Here is a 19,343-nt window from a genome sequence, read left to right as displayed (position 1 = left end):
AGAACTCCAAACGACTGTCTCACAGAGATGATGATGGTGAGAACCAGGTTTGGTATAATGCCTCTCAAGGATTTGACAATGGAGAGGAAGAGAGTGAGGGAATTTGATGAGACTCTAAGGTATAGATTGTGGGTGAAACAATCTGGTTTTTCTTTAGGGTTTCTCTCTCAAAATTCTCTCTGGAAGCTCTATTTCAATCGTGGGTTAAAGGGGTATTTATACTAGAGTGGAGAGGAATGTGAAACGTCAGGTTTTGGCAAAACAGGGGTGGCTCGCGGCTTGACCTCGCGGCTTGACCAAGTCGCGAGATCCAGTCGCGAGTTAACCGTATGGCCAGTTGTCCTGTTTTGTCCTGTAGTGCTCCAGCTAGCATGACTGTTCATCTTCCAGCTAGCATGACTGTTCATCTTCCAGCATGCTTGGCACGTGTGCAGCTTCTGGCGGCTTGCAGCCGCGAGTCCACCCGCGAGTCCTAGCCGCGACACTCTGTTTTCTTGCAGACTCTTGAGCAATCTTCACTCTATCTCACTCACTACCCTTACAACAAACCCACCTAAATACAGGGTTACTAAATGCTGAATTACAAGCAAATTTGGCATGGAATAAAGCCAATTAGATGGTTGAATAAATTCAACCTTACAGTATATAAGGTAATTTTGAAATCGTGTTTTGAACATATGATTTTAAACTTTGTGTGTACAGATATATGTTAGGTTCTAAAGTTTAGGAGTTTATGTATTTAGAACTCTAATTTGTATTGTTGGCAAACCATGATCAAAACAATGTGTTTAGAAGTGTTTAAAGCTAGCTCAAAGTTGTATGTCAATGTAAAGTTAGAATCGAGTTTAAAGCAGGAAGCACTGTGGCTTTCGGCCTAGCTCGATCGATCAAATTAGGCTCGACCGATCGAAGCTCGGGCAGATCGCTTTTCTGCAGAATTTTCCAACTCAGCCCTAGTTGTTTTAAAACGTTTTTAGGGTTTCTTATTTGTCCTAAGTATAAAAGGCAAACCCTAACCACGTTTTAGTGTTGCTCATATTGCGGTTTGTGTAAATCTCTTGTGAGATCTAGAGGAGCTTTCCTTTACACAAACTTAGGGTTTTCAAGGAGGAGATATTTTCTACACCTTGCTGATCAATTCAGTTGCTGCCATTAAAGCTTAAAGAATACACAAGCGGGGGTGCTTGTAGCTAGTGGGAATCCAAGAAAGAAGGAGTCCATGGATTCGGAGTTTGCACGTGGTCGTGTCAGTAAGTTCTACTGGTTGGTAGCATTAGGAAGTTAAGTGGGGGTGCTTGTAAGTCCTTTTGTATGAACTTTGATTCTTTCAAGATAGTGGATTCAAGTTTACCTTGAGGATAGTTAGGTCAAATCCTCCTCAGGTTTTTACTGGTTTGGTTTCCTGGGTGATCATATTATTGTCTTTTTTATTTTCCGCTGCTTTGCATGATTTGATCTTTATTATTGTGATAACCTAGACTTGTTTAATTGGACTAAGTAACAACTTGACTAATTACCTAGGTTTAATAAATTGTTTAAGGGGTCTAAAAACTGTCAATATATACAACAAACATTAACTAAGAAAAAAAATAAACAAAACAGAAGTAATGGACTCTTGCACAAAAATCAAAGAATGATTGGCATACCTCATCGATGCCCAAATGGACCACTTTCTCCTCAAGAGCTCCTACATCCTTGACATTAAACCTGCTAAGCAGAGTGATACTAGAGATGGTGGACATGGGTTTCACCACTAGATCATCCATCACCATGTATGTAACCACTCCTTTCACGTATCCTCCCTCACTGGACGAAGAGCCCGCATTCGTTGCGCTTGGTGAGTGTACGAAATTTAGCTCGTGGTTCATAACATTCTTGCACGAAGGACAGATTGCGCAGTTGTCATTAGCGACATAATTGCAATTGTTACAGTCGCCGCCTAGTACAATCATTCCACCATGACGAGACCTGTTGTTTCCAGCACATTTATAAAATTTCAGAGATGTTGATTGAAAGTTTAAATAGTGTAAAAACACCCTTGAACGTTTAGACCTCTAATTTACAAATTACCAATTCAAGTTTTATATCAAACAATAAATATGCGGAACATGAACAAAAGCTAAATACAGAATTGGTAAACAATCTATGCCAATTAAAATCACATCCACAGCAGAAAATAAAAGGCAAAGATAAAGGGAAGAGAGATGCAAACACAAGGACAACGCGCGATGTGTTATCGAAGAGGAAACCGAAGCCCTCGGCGTAAAACCTCTCCGCCGCCCTCCAAGCGGTAAGTAATCCACTAGAAAATGTAGTTGGGATACATGGACAGCAATAGACTCTCCAAGCCTAATCTACCCAGTGCACCTAAGCCCTCCAAGCTTCTTGCTCCAACGAGGTTGCGCCGAACCTATTTCTTTTCTAGCTTCCCGGATTCCGCTACTTGACCATAGCATCAACCAATGTAAATTGGTTCCTTCCTAACTGCTTCCCAGAACACCAAACAGCCCTCTCACAGTAATGGATATGGTGAGAAAATGTTTTGGTAAAATGTCTCTTAAGGATTTAACAATGGAGAGGAAGAGAGTTGAGGAATTTGAAGAGTCTCTTATGTAAAGATTGTTGATGAATCAATCTTGTTTTACTCTAGGGTTTCTCTCTTAAAATTCTCTCTAGAAGTTCTCTTTCTTTTGTGGGTATAAGGGTTATTTATACTGGGGTGAGAAGGGAATGTGAAATGTCAGGTTTTTCAAAACAGGGTTGGCTCGCGGCTTGGCCTCGCGACTTGACTGAGTCGCGAGATCCAGCCGCGAGATAACAGAACGGCCAGTTGTCCTATTTTGTCCTGTAGTGCTTCAGCTAGCATAACGCTTCAACTTCTGACATGCTTGGCACGTGTGCTGCTTCTGGCGGTTCGCAGCCGTGAGTCACCCGCGAGATCCAACCGCAAGACTCTGTTTTCTTGCACACTCTTGAGCATTCAACACTCTATCTCACTCACTACCCTTACAACAAACCCACCTAAATACAGGGTTACTAATTGCTGAAATACAAGCAAATTTAGCACGGAATAAAGCCAACAAGATGGTTGAATAAATTCAACCTTAGATTGATGATGACGATTCAACGTTTGGCAATAGGAGAGGGACTCCAGTACCACCACCAAAGATGTGTACTTTGGGCTTTAGGAGAGTCTCTTTGTTCAAGTTTGGTTGAAGGTAAGTGATATTTAAATTTTCAATGCTCTCGTAAATGTTCCCCAAGCTGCCCACCATTCCTTGCTTTGTGAGAAGCGCAATGAAAGTTTCGACAGGCAGGACCAGAATGTGAAAGAGGAAGTCGATGAAGTTCTTGTCCGCTTCAGCAAAAAGCACTCTATGGCTTTCTGTGTCTATAGAAGTTTCAAACTCACATTGGTTTCTTCCATGGACTCTGTCTAACCTTATTTTTTACGAAGATTTTTGGACAAACGATATGGCATCACTATGATGCAATGGACAACTTATGTACATGTTGCTTGGCGGACCATACTTAGAACTTAAGAAATCCTGAAAAGTCCTATTGGTGAACCACAGTTCAATATCTGCCACGAAATGAGGACTTAATGGAAAGTTCATTGTAATTATCTCTTAGCTTTTCTTTTTCTTCTTTTACCTTTATTTTAAAGTAATTATGTACGACATAAATTTTATATCTGACACCTCAGTTCTTTCTTTTGTATCAGCACGTACCAATTTGAAACCTTCCCTTAGTCTCTACTCAATTCTAGTGGGGATGCCTTTTCTTTTTTCTCTTTGTCAAAAGGCAAATAAAGCAATAATTCATATGAAAAAGCCTATATCTATTGTTGTAAAATCCTCTCCCACAATGAACCTTTCAATTTCTGCAAATTTTTATTTTGATATAAGACTTTTGAATTTATATTTACGTTCAGTACATTTACAGATGGTACAAATTGAATTTGAATAATAAGAGGATAAAGATAACTAGATAAATGAAAATAAATTCTCCTAAGATTTTTCTGGAATTATCTTAATCTATCTCTTCTTTGGTTTTGGAATTTGAGTATGATTCAGTTGTGTTGGATTGTCTAGTCTATTATCCGTAACACTTTCAATGGAAAATAAATTCTCCTAAGATTTTGCTGGAATTATCTTAATCTAATTCTCCTAGTCAATTATCCGTAACACTTTCAATGGACTGTCGAGTTCGGTGGCTACTTTGGCTTGGCTGTTATTATAATGTAGTGAATCATTTCAGTATGTATTGACTTTTGAGTCCATATCTTTTTATATATATATATATGGGGAGATGGAAATTGAACCCTGAATGTCTCCAAAACAACACAAAAAAAATGTTAGTTAAGCTACAAAATTCCTAATTATTTCTTTATTCCAAGAAAATAGTGAAACCATTCCTAATACTACCTTCATCCCATATTATTGGTTTGCAGACTTGCATCGTAAAGTCACTCTTTTCACACCATATGTATATGATGTGCAATTCTTACAACTTTGATTCCCATTACCGACAGGTAAGGCCCCTTCGGTGACATAAGTTGTTTGTCAACTAAAACATGGACGGTTTAAAAATTGGTTGGATATAGATTTATTTTGAGGTATTAGAAAAAGTTTTTATAAGATCATACCATTTGTTATAATTTTTTTGCCATAAGTTAACGAAGTGAAGTGATAGACAATCACTTTCACATGAATTCATAACTAAAAGTCAACCATTTTGAAAGTTCAAATAACTGTATAAACACCCTTGAACGTTTAGACCCCCAATTTACAAATTAACCAATTCAAGCTTTATGTCAAACAACTAGTGTGCGGAAAATGAACATAAGCTATAATATGGAATTGGATAAACTATCTAAGCCAAATTAAAATCACAACCCACAGCAGATAATAAAAGGCAAAGATAAAAGGGATGGAAGGAAGATGCAAACACAAAGATAACACGCGATGTGTTATCGAAGAGGAAACCGAAGCCCTCGGCGTAAAACCTCTCCGCCGCCCTCCAAGCGGTAAACAATCCACTAGAAAATGTAGTTGGGATACAAGGACAATAGTAGACCCTCCAAGCCTAATCTACCCAGTGCATCTAAGCCCTCCAACCTTCTTGCTCCAACGAGGTTGCGCCGAACTTTTTTCTTTTCTAGCTTCTCGGATTCCTCTACTAGACCATAGCATCAACCAATGTAGATTGGTTCCTTCCTAACTGCTTCCCAGCAAACCAAACAACCCTCTCACAGAGATGATTATGGTGAGAACAAGGTTTTGGTAAAATGTCTCTCAAGGATTTGACAATGGAGAGGAAGAGAGTTGAGGAATTTGAAGAGACTCTAATGTATAGATTGTAGGTGAATCAATCTTGTTTTTCTTTAGGGTTTCTCTCTCAAAATTCTCTCTGGAAGCTCTCTTTCATTTGTGGGTAAAAGGGGTATTTATACTTGTAAGGTTGAATTTATTCAACCATCTAATTGGCTTTATTCCGTGCCAAATTTGCTTGTAATTCAGTATTTAGTAACCCTGTATTTAGGTGGGTTTGATGTAAGGGTAGTGAGTGAGATAGAGTGAAGATTGCTCAAGAGTGTGCAAGAAAACAGAGACTCGCGGCTTGGCCTCACGGGTGACTCGCGGCTGCAAGCCGCCAGACGCAGCACACGTGCCAAGCATGCTGGAAGGTGAACAGTCATGCAAGCTGGAGCACTACAGGACAAAACAGGACAACTGGCCATACGGTTATCTCGCGACTTAGTCAAGCCGCGATGTCAAGCCGCGAGCCACCCCTGTTTTGTAAAACCTGACGTTTCACATTCCTCTCCCACTCCAGTATAAATACCCCTTTTACCCATGATTGTAAGAGAGCTTCCAGAGAGAATTTTGAGAGAGAAACCCTAAAGAAAAACAAGATTGATTCACCCACAATCTATACATTAGAGTCTCTTCAAATTCCTCAACTCTCTTCCTCTCCATTGTCAAATCCTTGAGAGGCTTTATACCAAACCTGGTTCTCATCATTATCATTGTTGTGAGAGAGCTGTTTGGATTTCTGGGAAGCAGTTAGGAAGGAACCAATCTTCATTGGTTGATGCTACGGTCTAGTAGCGGAATCCGGGAAGCTAGAAAAGAAAAAGGTTCGGCGCAACCTCGTTGGAGCAAGAAGCTTGGAGGGCTTAGGTGCACTGGGTAGATTAGGCTTGGAGGGTCTATTGCTGTCCATGTATCCCAACTGTATTTTCTAGTGGATTGTTTACCGCTTGGAGGGCGGCGGAGAGGTTTTACGCTGAGGGCTTCGGTTTCCTCTTCGATAACACATCGCGTGTTGTCTTTGTGTTTGCATCTTCCTTTCTCTCTATCTTTGCCTTTTTATTATCTGCTATGGATTGAGTTTTAATTTGGCTTAGATAGTTTTTACCAATTCCATATTATAGCTTATGTTAAGTTTCTGCACACTTGTTGTTTGACATAATGCTTGAATTGGTTAAGCTGTAATTTGGGGGTCTAAACGTTCAAGGGTGTCTAATGTGAAGCTTCAATGATCAATTCAACCAAGACATACACAATTAGCACTAGATCATGTGATTCATCTCCATTATAGAAATATGTATATATGACCTCCCACAAAACTTGATAACATATCTTGGAGCTTTACATTTGACTCCACTTTCAATCATAACATTTGATCATTTTGATCTTTTGAGACAATCACCTTTCATTGTGAGAGTGATATTTGATATTTCACTTTAATGAACTAGCCTTTGGCTTTTTGAATAAACAATCACTTTAATTTTAGGTCGCTTACCCTTTTTCCTAGTCGAATACCAGAGTGTGCGACAGGCTTTTGCAGCTCAATATCTCTTTTCATTTGGAGATTTACATTTGGTGAGCTCTTTTTAGCAAAAACAAAAATAAAGAGTGGGAAGATATATAGACACAAGTCTATGCATGTCTCAAGATCATCATAACCATTCACTAATCATTCATGACAAGTTTGAAGATCTATTTACAACAATCACATAGATTTCAAGATTTCTCCCACAGTGATATGAGTGCAAAGAAACAAGCAATGCTCGAAAATCCACAAAGCCATTAGCACAAAGGTACAAGGCAAAACAAGTTTTAAGACAAAAACTCAACGATGTCAATCAAACTTTTTGATTTTCTAATTTTTATGTGATTTTTGGATTTTTGACACAAGAAGAACCAGATTGATCAAAAACAAAAGAAAAAACAAGAGTATGCACAAATAAACAAACACACAACCATCAACATAAACAACAATCAATCAAACAAACATTGTCACAAAGCATAGGAAGTATTAATGCATGGACATGTTGTAATGCTTATGCATGAGTACCCTTTTTCACCCATACGTCACTTGCGTTTGGGGTGATTTCCTTATAGGATTGGGTACGGGAGTTGGGACTCTCAAACCTTCATGAGAAGCTTTCCAAGCAGTTGGTGAAAGCACCAATCATCTTCATCACGTTCATCATTCCAGGATCACCATTTTGATCTCTCGATTGTTCACCTGCCCAATTTCTTCTATCATTTCTAGGTCCTCGTGACCTTTGAGGAGTTGCACTATTCTTTGCTCTCAACTTTTAGCAATTTGGTCGAGTATGCCCTTGAAGTCCGCAATGATGACACACATAAGTTGCTCTAGGACCTCTTTGTGGTCGTGGACGTGACTTGGCACGAGATTCAGACCTGCCCACAGATTGATTACGGGGATTCAACAACCGTTGGTTCTCCACATTCTTCTTCTCCTCCATCTTGAGCTTCTCAGCAGTAAGGTCAACTTCAACTGGATCTTTAGCCTTTACAAACTTCACTTCTTTAGTGACAGTTCCAGGTGAGCTACTTCCTCCGGTATATCCCAATCCGGATTTGTCTGAAAAACTCTTTTGAGATGAAATATTATCATCTAGCTTCTTGGTGGTGACCCTCTCTATTTTAGCATTTGCTTGCACAACCTCTTGCTCAAGAAATCTCTCTTTTGTGTAAGTTTTTGACAGCTCACCATTCAGTGTCTCTATCTCACATTTGGCCTCCCTATATCGGATTAGGAGACTTTTATAGTCCTCCTTTGCCTTCTTCATTTTTCTCACAGCAGCCTTGGCCACCCTTGTGTACTCACCCGACTTCTCCATGAGTGAGTTATAATTCTCTTGAAGATTGGCTGTGCTTTCATCTTCTTCAGCATCTGATTCTTCAACAATTCCCAGTTATTCTTCATCACTATGTTCTCCAAGGTCTCGTACAAGCAGATTCAACTCGTCTGAAGACTCAACATGAGCAATAGTCATAAAAGCTGAGTAGTTCCCCTCTCTATCACAGCTTTCTTCAGATTCTGAGTCGGATGAATGCGAGTCACTCAATGTTGTGGCATACACTTTGCCTTTCGATTTCAAATAATTCGGACATTCTTTCTTAAAGTGTCCATGCCCATTACATTCGAAACAAGTGACACCTTGTGTAGGTTGAGATTCTTTTCCATCTTTCTTTTTGAATTCCCTTTTCTCCCTTCCAGAACTTTGGTATTTTCTTTTATCATCAAATTTGAAATTTTTAACAAGGTATGCAACATCTTTGTCAACCACATCTTCTCCCGATGAGTCTTGATCTTCCACCTTCTCATTAATGGTCTTAAGAGCAAGAGATTTACTCTTCCGTTGATTGGGCAGCGACATCTCATAAGTCTGAAGAGAACCAACCAGCTCCTGGACTTTGATGTCATCAAGGTCCTTACTCTCTTCAATCGCTGTCACTTTAGCACGAAAACTTTCCGGCAATGATCGAAAGATCTTCCTTACAATTTTAGAATCCTCCGTTTTCTCCCCCAAATTGAACTTGCTGACAACCACCTCATTTAGCTTCCCATAGAAAGAGTCAAAGGACTCATCCTCACTCATTTTGAGCTCCTCAAACCGAGTGGTCAGCATTTGCAACTTGGTGTCTTTCACTTTCTTCGTGCCTTTGTAGGTGGTTTCCAATATCTCCCATGCTTCTTTGGCAACAGTAATGTGGGAGATCCTGTGAAATTCATCTGGAGACACACCATAGAAAATAGCATTGAGTGCTTTACTGTTAGCATTAGATGCAGCGAGTGCTTCCTTATCCCATGTGGATTTGGCTGCCTCAGGTCTGGTCCACCCAATCTCAACAGCATCCCAAACAGATTCATCAATTGAGCAAAGAAATGCTCTCATGCGAACCTTCCAAAAAGCATAATTACTACCATCAAAATATGGAGGTGCATTTAGGGATTGAGACCGATCCATCTCAATAGGGAGTCAGGGATCACACAATGGTAATGAAACCACTAGAAGTGTACCCGCTCTGATACCAATTGAAAGTTCAAATATGTGTGTAAACACCCTTGAGCGTTTAGACCCCCAATTTACAAATTAACCAATTCAAGCTTTATATCAAACAACTAGTGTGCGGAAAATGAACATAAGCTATAATATGGAATTGGATAAACTATCTAAACCAAATTAAAATCACAATCCACAGCAGATAATAAAAGGCAAAGATAAAAGGGAAGGAAGATGCAAACACAAAGATAACACGCGATGTGTTATCGAAGAGGAAACCGAAGCCCTCGGCGTAAAACCTCTCCGCCGCCCTCCAAGCGGTAAACAATCCACTAGAAAATGTAGTTGGGATACAAGGATAGCAATAGACCCTCCAAGCCTAATCTACCCAGTGCACCTAAGCCCTCCAAGTTTCTTGCTCCAACGAGATTGCGCCGAACCTTTTTCTTTTCTGGCTTCCCGGATTCCGCTACTAGACCATAGCATCAACCAATGTAGATTGGTTCCTTCCTAACGGCTTCCCAGCAAACCAAACAACCCTCTCACAGAGATGAATATGGTGAGAGCAAGGTTTTGGTAAAATGTCTCTCAAGGATTTGACAATGGAGAGGAAGAGAGTTGAGGAATTTGAAGAGACTCTAATGTATAGATTATAGGTGAATCAATCTTGTTTTTCTTTAGGGTTTCTCTCTCAAAATTCTCTCTGGAAGTTCTCTTTCATTTGTGGGTAAAAGGGGTATTTATACTGGAGTAAGAGAGGAATGTGAAACGTCAGGATTTACAAAATAGGGGTGGCTCGCGACTTGACCTCGCGACTTGACTGAGTTGCGAGATCTAGTCGCGAGATAACTGTATGGCCAGTTGTCCTGTTTTGTCCTGTAGTGCTCCAGCTAGCATGACTGTTCACCTTCTGGCATGCTTGGCAAGTGTGCTGCGTCTGGCGACTTACAGCTGCGAGTCACCCGCGAGGCCAAGCCGCAAGTCTCTGTTTTCTTGCACACTCTTGAGCAAACTTCACTCTATCTCACTCACTACCCTTACAACAAGCCCACCTAAATACAGGGTTACTAAATGCTGAAATACAAGCAATATTTGGCACGGAATAAAGCCAATAAAATGGTTGATTAAATTCAACCTTACACATTTTAAAGTTATGGTAAGAGATGTTGAGACATAAATTTCCTAAAGAAATCTGAAGAGAGTTGTTGGAGGGTTAGGGGGGCTTCAAGGAGGCAAGTGAAGAAAAGGAAGAAGGGGGTAGCCTTAGGATGGGCATTGGTCAGAGTGTAAGGTAAACAAAGTTGTATGTGCCTTAGGTCCTCAATGGAGTCGCTGGCTCAGTGGCTTCTTTGGTTTGGCTGTTACTACATTTTTAGATGGAATTCACTCTAGGAAGTGTCTTCTTTAGCTACCTTTTTCATCGGCACTCGAGATTCCTGGGCATTGGGGCATTGGAACAGCAAGTAATATACTCAATTGTTGCATGCATGGACTGTAACAAGACTATTTTAGCTTGAAAATTGTTCGGTAAAAATGAAAATACATTTTATTGTTTCAAATAAATTAGTTTTAATTTGGATGAGTGAGATTTGTTTGAATTAGGATAAGTTTTATTGATAAATTATAGGAATTTTATACGCATTTGTATTTATTTTGAAAAAATTAGGTCCATATCATGGACACCTATACTCTGTCAATGGAAAATCTTTTTAATTAGGCCACTAATTAATGAGGGGCTATGTGTAGTAGGGGAAATTATTGTGTACTCCCGGAATACCATAAATGTGTACTCTCTCCTCTCACATAAATGGTGGGTTCCATTAATTAAATTCATGGTGGGACCCACTATTTATGTGAGAGGAGGGAGTATGCATTTATGGTACTTCGGGAGTACCTAATAATTTTCCGTGTAGTAATGACTTCAAGCAAATGGAGTCCATATATTTCTTGCCGCCATCGGCGTTAAGAAGCGAAAGGATAAAAGGAAAATAAGGAATCGTGGAACCATCCCCGATACTAGTAATTTTAAGTTTGCCAATTTGCATCGTAAAGTAACACTTTTTAAACCACATTATTTTTTTATTCTTATTTATTAGTTTTTTTTTTTTTTTTGGGAGCGGCTCCTCTCTTGTTTCAAAGTCTTCAGTTCTCTCCTTCTTTTTTCTTTTTTTTTTTTAATTTTTATGATTAAAGACATGTGGAAACTAAATAATCCAAGGGTCAGAACATAGACACGTCAAATACAATTTTCATCTAATTATTTCTATCTCTATCTTCTTCACCCCTCTCTCCTTCTCTTCCATTGTCTCTCTTACATGAGTCACCAAACTACTGTACACACGAAGGCAAAGAAGAAGACGAAGGAGAGGAAGAAGAACTGAGATCAATCTAGTGGTTTTTTGACTTAAACGATTCGGCCAGGATTTAGGCAAAGAAGAAGAGGAAGAAGGCGGAGAAGGAGAGGAAGAAGAACTGAGATCAATTGGCCTCTCTTCTGTGTGGTTTTGATCTTCTCCACCATGATTGGGACTCTTGCTAGCTAAAGTTTTGATTTAGGCTTTAATTTTTTTTATTGTTCTCTTTTTGAAGGAAAAAAAAAAAAAAAAAAAACTACTTCTAGGGTTAGTGGGGGATTTAGAGAAAAATTTGCAAAAATTCCAATGTACAGAAATTCCAAAGATTCTCTCCACAATTGCTAGTGCCCAGGAATTTACCTTGTAACCTCCTCCTACTTCTTCTTTGTTTGCACAGTAACTTGGTGACTTAGTGAGAGAGATAGAGGAAGAGAGGGGGGCAAAGAAGAGAGAAAGAAAGAAAAATAATGCAATGAAATTGTTTAGACCCTTAGATTGTTTAGTTTCCATATGTCTTTAATTTGAAAAAAAAAAAAGAAGAGAGAGAGAGAATTGGAGACTTTGAAATAGGAGAGAAGCTGCTCCCTTTTTCTTTTAAATTTTTTTTTTTTTTAAATATAGAAGAGGAGAAGATATATCATATACCACAACATTAATTGAGTATTTATTAAACCTTAACTTATGCCATTTTTTTGGGATAAAAGTGAAGAGCCAACATCACTACTAAAACAAAATTTAATCATAATTTTATTTTGTATTTAAAAAATATGACGATGCAGTGAAATTCAACCCATTTATTCTAGTACATTGAAATAACCAAAAACTACAAACTTGATAGCATCATGCTTGAGAGCTTTGATTAAATTGAGGGATCACAGCAACATTGATGAGAAGAAGAAATTGGTAAAAACACTCTTCGATTGCATAAAGGCCTTGAGCAATTTTACACCCTAACAATAAACAAGATAAGAGAACCGAATAGTTAATTAACTTAATAAAAAAAAAGAGAACTTTCACAATATTTCATCACAATATTCGGCATTAGGACTTTTTGTAAAGATAGTTTTCCACATTTTCCAGCATTTGGTAGCACACAAAAAACTGGTCAACGGAAAACAATCTTTAGTCAACGGAAAACCCTAATAAAAATAAGGCTTATTTTCTATAGGTTGTTTTCCAAAAAATTATTTTGGAAAACAATCTCTCTTTCACGCATTGCATCTCCTATAAATATTATATTCTTTTGTAACTATAGGAAACATAATTTTTTGGTGTCTTCTCTCTCATGGTAAGTTCACTCACTTTTTCTTTTATTATATATATTTTTTATTTGAACTTCAAGCTTGATTTTTTTTTTCTTTAAGGAATTTTTGGTTTGATGGATTCCAGGCAAAAGTTACTTCTTTTCGCATATAAAAGAGACAAAAAAAAAAAAAAGAAGAAATAATGAATGAAGTAAAAGATGAAAACTTTAAACATAGTGCCTATATTTCTCTAAATTGCTTTTTATATGGGGCAATCTTTATAGTAAATTAATAATATTGTTATATAATGAATGATAATTAGGAGAGTTGCATTTGTTGGCAAATACATTATGTAGATATTATGTAGATACATTATAAATTAAGCAAATACATAATTAAGAGTAACATTGAAGACTTGTGGTTGACCATAGATAATAAATAGTGTACCAGCAAAAAGAGTAGACAATTAAAAGTTATTGACAACTAATTTTGATTGTATCTATTGTCAAAAAATTTTAGAATGAAAACCAAATTCATTCTTGATTTTTTATTTATATTAATTACATTAGTTGGTTTACCTAATGAGAAATGCTACATCTACAACATGTTTACAACAAATCACAGGTGGTTAATTGTTATTGGTTCAAATTTGAAACTAATACTAAGATTACTTTTTTGCCCTATCAATAACAACCAGTAACAACCTGCCACTTAGGATTTGTTGTAAAAATGTTGTAGACATATCATTTCTCTTACCTAATATACATATTTTAAATTATTCAAGAAATATATATATAAAAAAAAATTGCATACCAAATACCAAAAAACATTCTCAAACTCATTTTTAAGGTCGTTACCAAACACCGGAAAATGAGATAACTAGTTTTCCAGAAAATGCTCTTTGGAAAATGAACCATTTTCTAGAAAATGTTAATGTTAAAACAAACAGAAGGTAAGGAAAAAGTTAATAGATGCTCTAAGGATATTGATTTAAAAAATAATTCAAAAACTTTTTATAAGGAACAAAAAAAGCAATTGACTTCTTTTCTTTGACACTTTTTTTTTTTTTTTTTTATAATTTTTTTTCCATTGAAGTGGTATATATTAAAAGTTTCCTAAAATGATTTATTAGCAAATAAGTTAAGGATGCCGGACTCATTAATTAATACCTTAGTTTAATGAACTTATTTTGCAACAATTTTGCCCATAATGAAACTAGAACAGAAAGTAAAAAGAAAAAACAAATATAAGTCATGCGCATGAAGAAAGCAAAGAATGACTGACATACCACATTGCCTAAATCGATCACTTTCCTTTTCTCCTCAATAGCCCCAACTTCGTTGACACCAATCTGATTAAGCAGAGTCATCATCGAAAATTTGGACAGGGGTTTCACCTCCAGATCATCCGTCACTATGTACGTAGCCCTTTCCACCCCAACATTTGATGGGAGTACAAAACTCAGGTCAAAGAACATAGCATTCTTACACAATGGACAGGGATCGCCACAGACATCGGACATGTAATCATGACTTTTATACTTAATAGAATTTCCTGTATTTTGATGATTGAACGTTTGGCAATTGGAGAGGAAATCCAGTACTACTAGAGAAGTACACTTCTGGCCTCAGGAGCAGGGACGGACCCAGGTACAAGGCAAAGGGGGCCCGAGCCCCCCCTGGGCCCAAAAAAAAATTTTTTTAGCAAGTAAAATTTTTCCAAAATAAAAAAATAGGGGCTTGGGCCCCCCTGAAATTTTTGCTCTGGCCCCCCTTCCCCTAGCCCATCATCCGGCCAGCTCAGAGCAGAGCAGAGCCCATAAGGCCATAACCCATGTCAATCCACAACAAAAAAAAAAAAAAAAAAAAAAAAAAAGAAGAAAAAAAAAAGAGAAAAAATCTCAGCCTCAGCAGTCCAAAACCAAATGGAGAAGCAAAAACCAAAGCAAAAACCAAAGGAAAAAAAAGAAAAAAAAAAGAAAGGAAAGTGAGTGACCGAGAGGCGAGAGCTACGAGCGAGAGTGCGAGACGGAGAGAGACAGAGAGGCAGCGGTGTCGTCGTGACGCCGTGACGGAGAGAGACAGAGAGCGAGACGAGAGCGAGAGAGTCCCTGAGTGCGAACCCAGCTGCTTCGAGCGAGACCCACGCCGGCGAGAGCGAGACCCACGCGGGCCACGCCGCCACGCGAGACGAGATCAACTTACTGCTGCTGCCGCCGGTTGCCGTTTCCCGATCTGCCCAGCCCAGCTTCGAGCCTTCACAGAATCACAGTTCACAGAATCACAGGTATTTACTCTTTAACTCTTATCTTTTCCTTCAAATTTCAAAACCTTGTGAATCTGTGATCTGAGATTCTGAGAATCAAAGAAACTGTGCAGCTGTGCTTGTGGTGTTTGAGTGTTTCTTGTTTGTATTTTTAGTTTTTACTGATAACTGATTTGGTGATTTGGTGCTTGTGTTGTGCTGCGGCTGAAGCCACTGAACTGAACTGTGTGTTTTTTTTTTTTTTTTTTTTTTTTTTTTTTTTTTTTGTTTTGGGTTTTTGGCTTTGTGACTGTGTTTGTGGCTCTTGCTGCCTCAGTGCCTTGCATTATATAGATAAAAGAAATAGAATGATAGATAGAGTCAGATGCTTTGTTGACCAGTAGTTGGAGTGCTGGACATTAGTTGGACATAATAATAGGGAATAGGGAAAAGTGGTGTGGAGTTGCTCAAGCGACAGGGGAGAAAACAAAAAAAAAAAAAAAAAAAAAAAAAAAAAAAAAAGGTAAAGTTAAAGAAAAGTTTTTGTTAGTAGTGCTTGACTGTCTGTAGTGGGATTCATTGGATATTTGGGTTAGTGGTTCAAAATTAGGAAGATGAAGACAAGAGACAATACAAAGATACAAAAAACATAAAAGATATAAATAAAGGAAGAGACAACACAGAGACATAAATAAAGGCAGTTTAAACACAAAGATATTAAAGGCAGACAAAAGACAAAAAGAAAAAAAATAAATCATATAATATAAGAAATTATCACACAAATTTAAAAAAATAACGGTAATTCTTATATAATTTTTATTTTATTTGTAGATCATGAAAAAATCAACTACAATGCTTGATTTTTTCAAAAGAAAAGGTTCAACTTCAAATTCTTCTGAAGTTAATGTGGAATTGCCAACAACTAATGTTGCTATTCCAATTCCGGAAAATGCGGATGTTCCAATTCCGGAAAATGCGGATGTTCCAATCTCTCAAACACAATTTCAAAGAATTGACCTTGATTCTTTGGATTATGATCCCGGAACACGCAAACAAATATGGGAATATCATGTTAATCAACGTGATGAAATTCGACGGGCTTACATTAAAAAAGGTCCGCACCAACCTCCTCTAGAGACATTCAAAAAAAGTGGAAAGCAGAATCGTAGTTTTCAAGCTTCTTGGTATAGAAATAATTCAAAATGGCTTGAATATTCTCCTACAACAGATGCAGCTTATTGTCTACCCTGCTTTGTCTTTCATAATCCAAATGTGGTTGTAGGACAAAATACATTTATTGTTGGTGGATTTAGAAATTGGAAAAAGGTTGGGGGCAAAGATTGTTCTTTTCAAGTTCATATAGGAAAAGATCCTAACTCAGCTCATAGAGTTGCTGAGCAAATGTGTAAGGATTTGATGAACCAATCGCAGCATTTGCAAAGAGTAGTTGATCATTTCACTACTGAACAAATTGCAAATAATCGGTTGCAATTGAAGGCCACAATTTTTATTGTGACTTTTTGGAATGAGAAGGTTGCTGAAATAATAGAAAAAGCTCCAAAAAATGCAACCCACACATCACCTAGGATTCAAAAGGAAATTCTACATGTTTTCTCAGCTAAAGTGAAGAAGGCCATTCGGGAAGAAATTGGTGATGCAAAGTTTTGCATAATGGTTGATGAAGCTCGTGATGAGTCCATGAAAGAGCAAATGGTTGTGGTGTTTAGATATGTTGATGCAGAAGGCTTTGTGAAAGAACGCTTTTTTGGGCTTATTCATGTTGTTGACACTGCAGCTTTGACTCTAAAGAAGGGGATATATTCTTTGTTATCTCAATATTGCTTAGATATACAAAATATTCGAGGGCAAGGATATGATGGAGCAAGCAACATGCGAGGTATGTGGAATGGATTACAAGCTTTGATTTTGAATGATTGCCCATATGCTTACTATATCCATTGTTTTGCACATCGCTTACAATTGGCATTAGTAAAAGCATCAAAACAAGTTGTTCCCATTAGTCATTTTTTTCTTACATTGCTTTTTCTGATCAAAATTGTTAGTGCTTCATGCAAGCGCAATAAGCAATTGAAAGTTGCCAATGCTAATGAAATAGCACGTTTGATTGATCTTGAAGAGCTTGAGACTGGAAGTGGACTTAATCAAATTGGCACTTTACAACGACCTGGAGAAACACGTTGGAGTTCACATTTTAGATCAGTTTCTAGCTTATTAAGGATGTTTAGTTCAACTGTTGAAGTTTTACAAAATATAATTGATGGTGCAATTGATGGAGAAAATCGGGCAGAAGGAGAGTCAGCTTATGAAGGTTTAACTTCATTTGAATTTGTTTTCATCTTGCATCTTGAGAAGGAAACTATGGAGATCACTAATAAACTTTGTCAAGCTTTGCAAAGCCAATCTCAAGACATTTTAAATGCTATGCATTTAGTTTCATCTACTAAAGCACTTATCCAAAAATTTAGAGATGATGGATGGGATGGCTTACTCACCACTGTGATATCATTTTGTGAGAAGCATCGCATTGATGTCCTGGATATGAATGCTCGTTATGTTGCGAGGCGAGGTCGAGCTCGTAATCAACCAGATAACGTTACAAATGAGCATCATTATCGAGTAAATATTTTTTATGCTACAATAGATTCTCAACTACAGGAACTAAATTATCGGTTTAATGAAGATGCAATGGAGTTGCTTAGGCTTAGCTCAGCTTTAGAACCTCGAGAGGCATTAAAATCTTTCAGAATTAGTGATCTTTATTTGTTGGTAAAGAATTTCTATCCACAAGATTTCACAGATTATGACAAACAAGTGTTGGAGAAGGAGCTTTATCATTTTGAGCATAATGTAGTCCAAGATCCAGAGTTCAAAAAATTGAAAAGTTTATCTGAGTTGTCTCAATGGTTAGTGAGAATTGGAAATTCAAAACACTACAAACTTGTTTATAGAATGGTGATACTTGTGCTTACTCTTCCAGTTTCTACTGCTACTACAGAGCGAGCATTTTCAGCTATGAAACTTGTCAAAACTGAACTTCGAAACAAAATGGAAGATGACTTTTTGAATGACTCTTTGATGTTATACATTGAAAAGGATATAGCTTCGACATTTAGTTTGGATTCAATAGTAGATGATTTTGAAGATTTGAAAGAGCGTCGAGTTCCCTTTTCATAGATGATTGTATAAAGAAACAATAGTGTTTCGCATCTTTTGTTTTTGTTAGTAGATTGTATCTTAATATATTAAGAAACAATAGTGTTTCGCATATTTTGTTTTTGTTAGTAGATTGTATCTTAATATACTAAGAAACAATGATTTTTGGGTATTTGTCTTGGTTGATAATTTATTAATACTATATGGATGCGTATTTGAAAAAAAAAAAATTTGCTTATCTCTAGCCCCCCCCCCCCCCCCCCCCCGGCTTAAAATCCTGCGTTCGTCCCTGCTCAGGAGACTCCTGCACTTTTGGTTTAAGGTCAGTAATACTTAAACTGTTAATGCTGTTGTAAATGTTTCCCAAGCTGCCAACCATTTCTTGTTTGAGAAGTGGAATGAAAGTTCCAACTGGAAGAATGAGAATGTTGAAGAGGAAGTCGATGAATTCCTTGCCTAGCTACTTCAGCGAAGAGCACTCGATTACTCTTTTTGTCTATAAATAGCTTCAAGCTAACCTTAGTGTCAACCATGTTTGGTATGTGAATGATTATAGGACTTGGAATGGATTCTCTATGTCAAGTAGCTTCTTTGCCTTGGCTGTTAGCTTTATATATGGAATTTACTCTGGGATTCTTTAGATACCCTTTTCATTGGTACTCGTGATTCATGTACTGTGTACAGTTAGGAATTGGAACCGGTAAATTAATCATTGCTGCATGCATGGGATGATGGGAGATGGGACTCTTGACTTTCTCAATTGAAAATCCTTTCAATTTTCGCTAAAATTTGATGAGAGAGTTATGAGTAGCAATAACTTCAAGCAATTGAGAAGCCAATTGGAGTTAAAGCACAACCATTTTGGACCGCATTCAGTCCATTTTGGTTCTATTCGGTCCATTTTATCCACTTTGGTCCTATTCGGTCCATTCAGTCTTATTCTGTCCACTACAGTCCTATTTAGTCCACTTTGGTTATATTCGGTCTAATGTGGTCCAC

General features: G+C 37.6%; 1 protein-coding gene and 1 long non-coding RNA gene across 2 annotated transcripts in view; one reads left to right on the top strand and one right to left on the bottom strand.

Annotated features, from left to right (window-relative positions):
- LOC126697405 (uncharacterized) overlaps positions 1-19,343 on the bottom strand; it is a 37,963-nt gene that overhangs the window by 2,040 nt on the left and 16,580 nt on the right. The window contains exon 2 of the mRNA XM_050394401.1: positions 1,647-1,707. Coding sequence (XP_050250358.1) covers positions 1,647-1,707 — 61 coding nt within the window. The remainder of the gene's footprint in view (positions 1-1,646; positions 1,708-19,343) is intronic.
- Positions 1,902-19,343, top strand: part of LOC126697415 (uncharacterized) — a 33,786-nt gene continuing 16,344 nt past the window's right edge. Inside the window, exons 1-2 of the long non-coding RNA XR_007646199.1 lie at positions 1,902-2,004; positions 3,109-3,218. This is a non-coding gene — a long non-coding RNA (uncharacterized LOC126697415). The remainder of the gene's footprint in view (positions 2,005-3,108; positions 3,219-19,343) is intronic.

The sequence above is a fragment of the Quercus robur genome, chromosome 8 (assembly GCF_932294415.1).
Source record: "Quercus robur chromosome 8, dhQueRobu3.1, whole genome shotgun sequence".
NCBI classification, from domain to species: domain Eukaryota; kingdom Viridiplantae; phylum Streptophyta; class Magnoliopsida; order Fagales; family Fagaceae; genus Quercus; species Quercus robur.
Note: the sequence above shows the minus strand (reverse complement) of the source record. Positions and strands in the feature narration are given on the sequence as shown.